Source organism: Sinocyclocheilus rhinocerous, unplaced genomic scaffold, assembly GCF_001515625.1.
Source record: "Sinocyclocheilus rhinocerous isolate Xijiao unplaced genomic scaffold, SAMN03320098_v1.1 scaffold359, whole genome shotgun sequence".
Taxonomy (NCBI): Eukaryota; Metazoa; Chordata; class Actinopteri; order Cypriniformes; family Cyprinidae; genus Sinocyclocheilus; species Sinocyclocheilus rhinocerous.
In genome coordinates, this window is record NW_015652307.1 from 62,174 (window position 1) to 64,023 (window position 1,850).

Consider the following 1,850-nt stretch of genomic DNA (forward strand, 5'->3'; position numbering starts at 1 on the left):
CACAATTAACGGCACCCTTTTATTCAATGCTTTTTGAAACCTCCATTTGGCATAATAACAGCTCTGAGTTTTCTCCTATAATGCCTGATGAGGTTAGAGAGCACCTGACAAGAGATCAGAGACCATTCCTTCATCCAGAATCACTCCAGACCCTTCAGATTCACAGCTTCATGATGGTGCTTCTCCTCTTCAGTTCACCGCACTCATCTTCTATAGACCAATTACTGGTTTGTAAACATTCAGAATGCGCGCGCATCATGGTTGCAGAAAACCTGGGAGAGATAGCCTTTACAGCTAGAGAATTTCACGGATAGGGTACAAAATAGTTAGGTTTAAAAAAATTATAAATTATATTGATTAGATGTCATTTTCAAAATGTTCTCCGCATATTACAAGAGCTTGTCACCCAGCGATAAACACTGTTATTCAACAAAATTGACGTTAGAGAGTGGGATAGTCTTACAGATCCGAAACAGGGATGACGGTTAGTCAGTCACTTATTGATTTTTTTATCTGTTGGTATTTGATAGAATCCATGATGCCATGTATCTAAACAAGATGTCCAGGACCTCCAGCAGAAATATAGAATTTTTAGAATTTTAGAAATTTTATAATTTTTCTTGAAACCCTCCCAAACAACAAGTGGCGATGTAGGTGCTGTTTGACAAATTTTTTAAAGGTTTTCTGACCCTGAAACTCAACTATTTTCTGCAATTCTCCAGCTGTGGTCCTTGGAGAGTGTTTAGCCACTCAAACTCTCCTCCTCATCGTGCATTGGGACGATATAGACACAGGTCCTCTTCCAGGCAGATTCATAACATTTTCTGTTGATTGGAAATTCTTAATTATTGCCCTGATGGTGGAAATGGGAATTTTCACTGCTCTAGCTCTTTTCTTAAAGCCACTTCACTAATTTGTGAAGCTCAATTATCTTTTGCTGCACATCAGAAATATATTCTTTGGTTTTTCTCATTGTGATGGGTGATTAATTTGGAATTTGGCCTTTATTTTCCGTTTTATATTTCTGTGAAACAGAAAGCCATGGCTGGATAATTTCATGTTCATAATCACCCTGGAGTGCTCAAAATTGTAAATATGAATGGGAATATACTTCACAGATATTTTACTCATAAGAATTTCTAGGGGTGCCAATAATTGTGTCCAACGTGTATTTGAGAAAAACATTTATTTCATAATGATATTTCCCCCCATTTTAAATTCTTATTCTCCGCATCTTTTTTATGACTGAAGGCCAGTATCAATGATACCAATACTGATTTCTCTATAAAATTGGCTGCGGTGCGGCCAACTGAAAGCGCTGCTTCTCTGCTGCTCACTGCACAGAACAGATGCCGAGAGAGGCGACACTTCTCCGCAGGCCCGGATTGGTTAATCGGGAGTACCGGGAGGATTCCCGGTGGGCCGGCCTGTTTTTTGGCCGCGAGGGCCGGTGTGTTGTCATGCTACTGGGTTGAAATATGCTGCCTGCACTCACAGCAGCCCTACTCTTTTTATTTATTATTTTCTCGCAGCCCATATTATTATTTTCACCAGTCCACGTTATGCTTTCAAATTCCATTCCATTTGTAATTTCACAGTATTTTCACCTCCTAAATCACTACCCTTGTAAAGTCACAATTCTATAATGGTAAAATTTACTCAGCACACACACACTTCATAATTTAGCAAAATCATTCAAAACTCACGACTGACCAAACAAACTAATTATTTTTGTATTATTTATATGAATTATATTATTAATTCTAATTAAATTAAATTATGTAATTATAATTTATAATGTATAAATTATTAATTTTTTATTATTTATTATTTAAATAATTCATGCATCA

General features: G+C 36.8%; 1 protein-coding gene across 1 annotated transcript in view; it reads right to left on the reverse strand.

Moving 5' to 3' along the window:
• The window catches only part of LOC107714751 (FH1/FH2 domain-containing protein 3-like), an 84,737-nt gene that overhangs the window by 34,442 nt on the left and 48,445 nt on the right, over nucleotides 1-1,850 (reverse strand). The window contains exon 6 of the mRNA XM_016520714.1: nucleotides 407-419. Coding sequence (XP_016376200.1) covers nucleotides 407-419 — 13 coding nt within the window. The remainder of the gene's footprint in view (nucleotides 1-406; nucleotides 420-1,850) is intronic.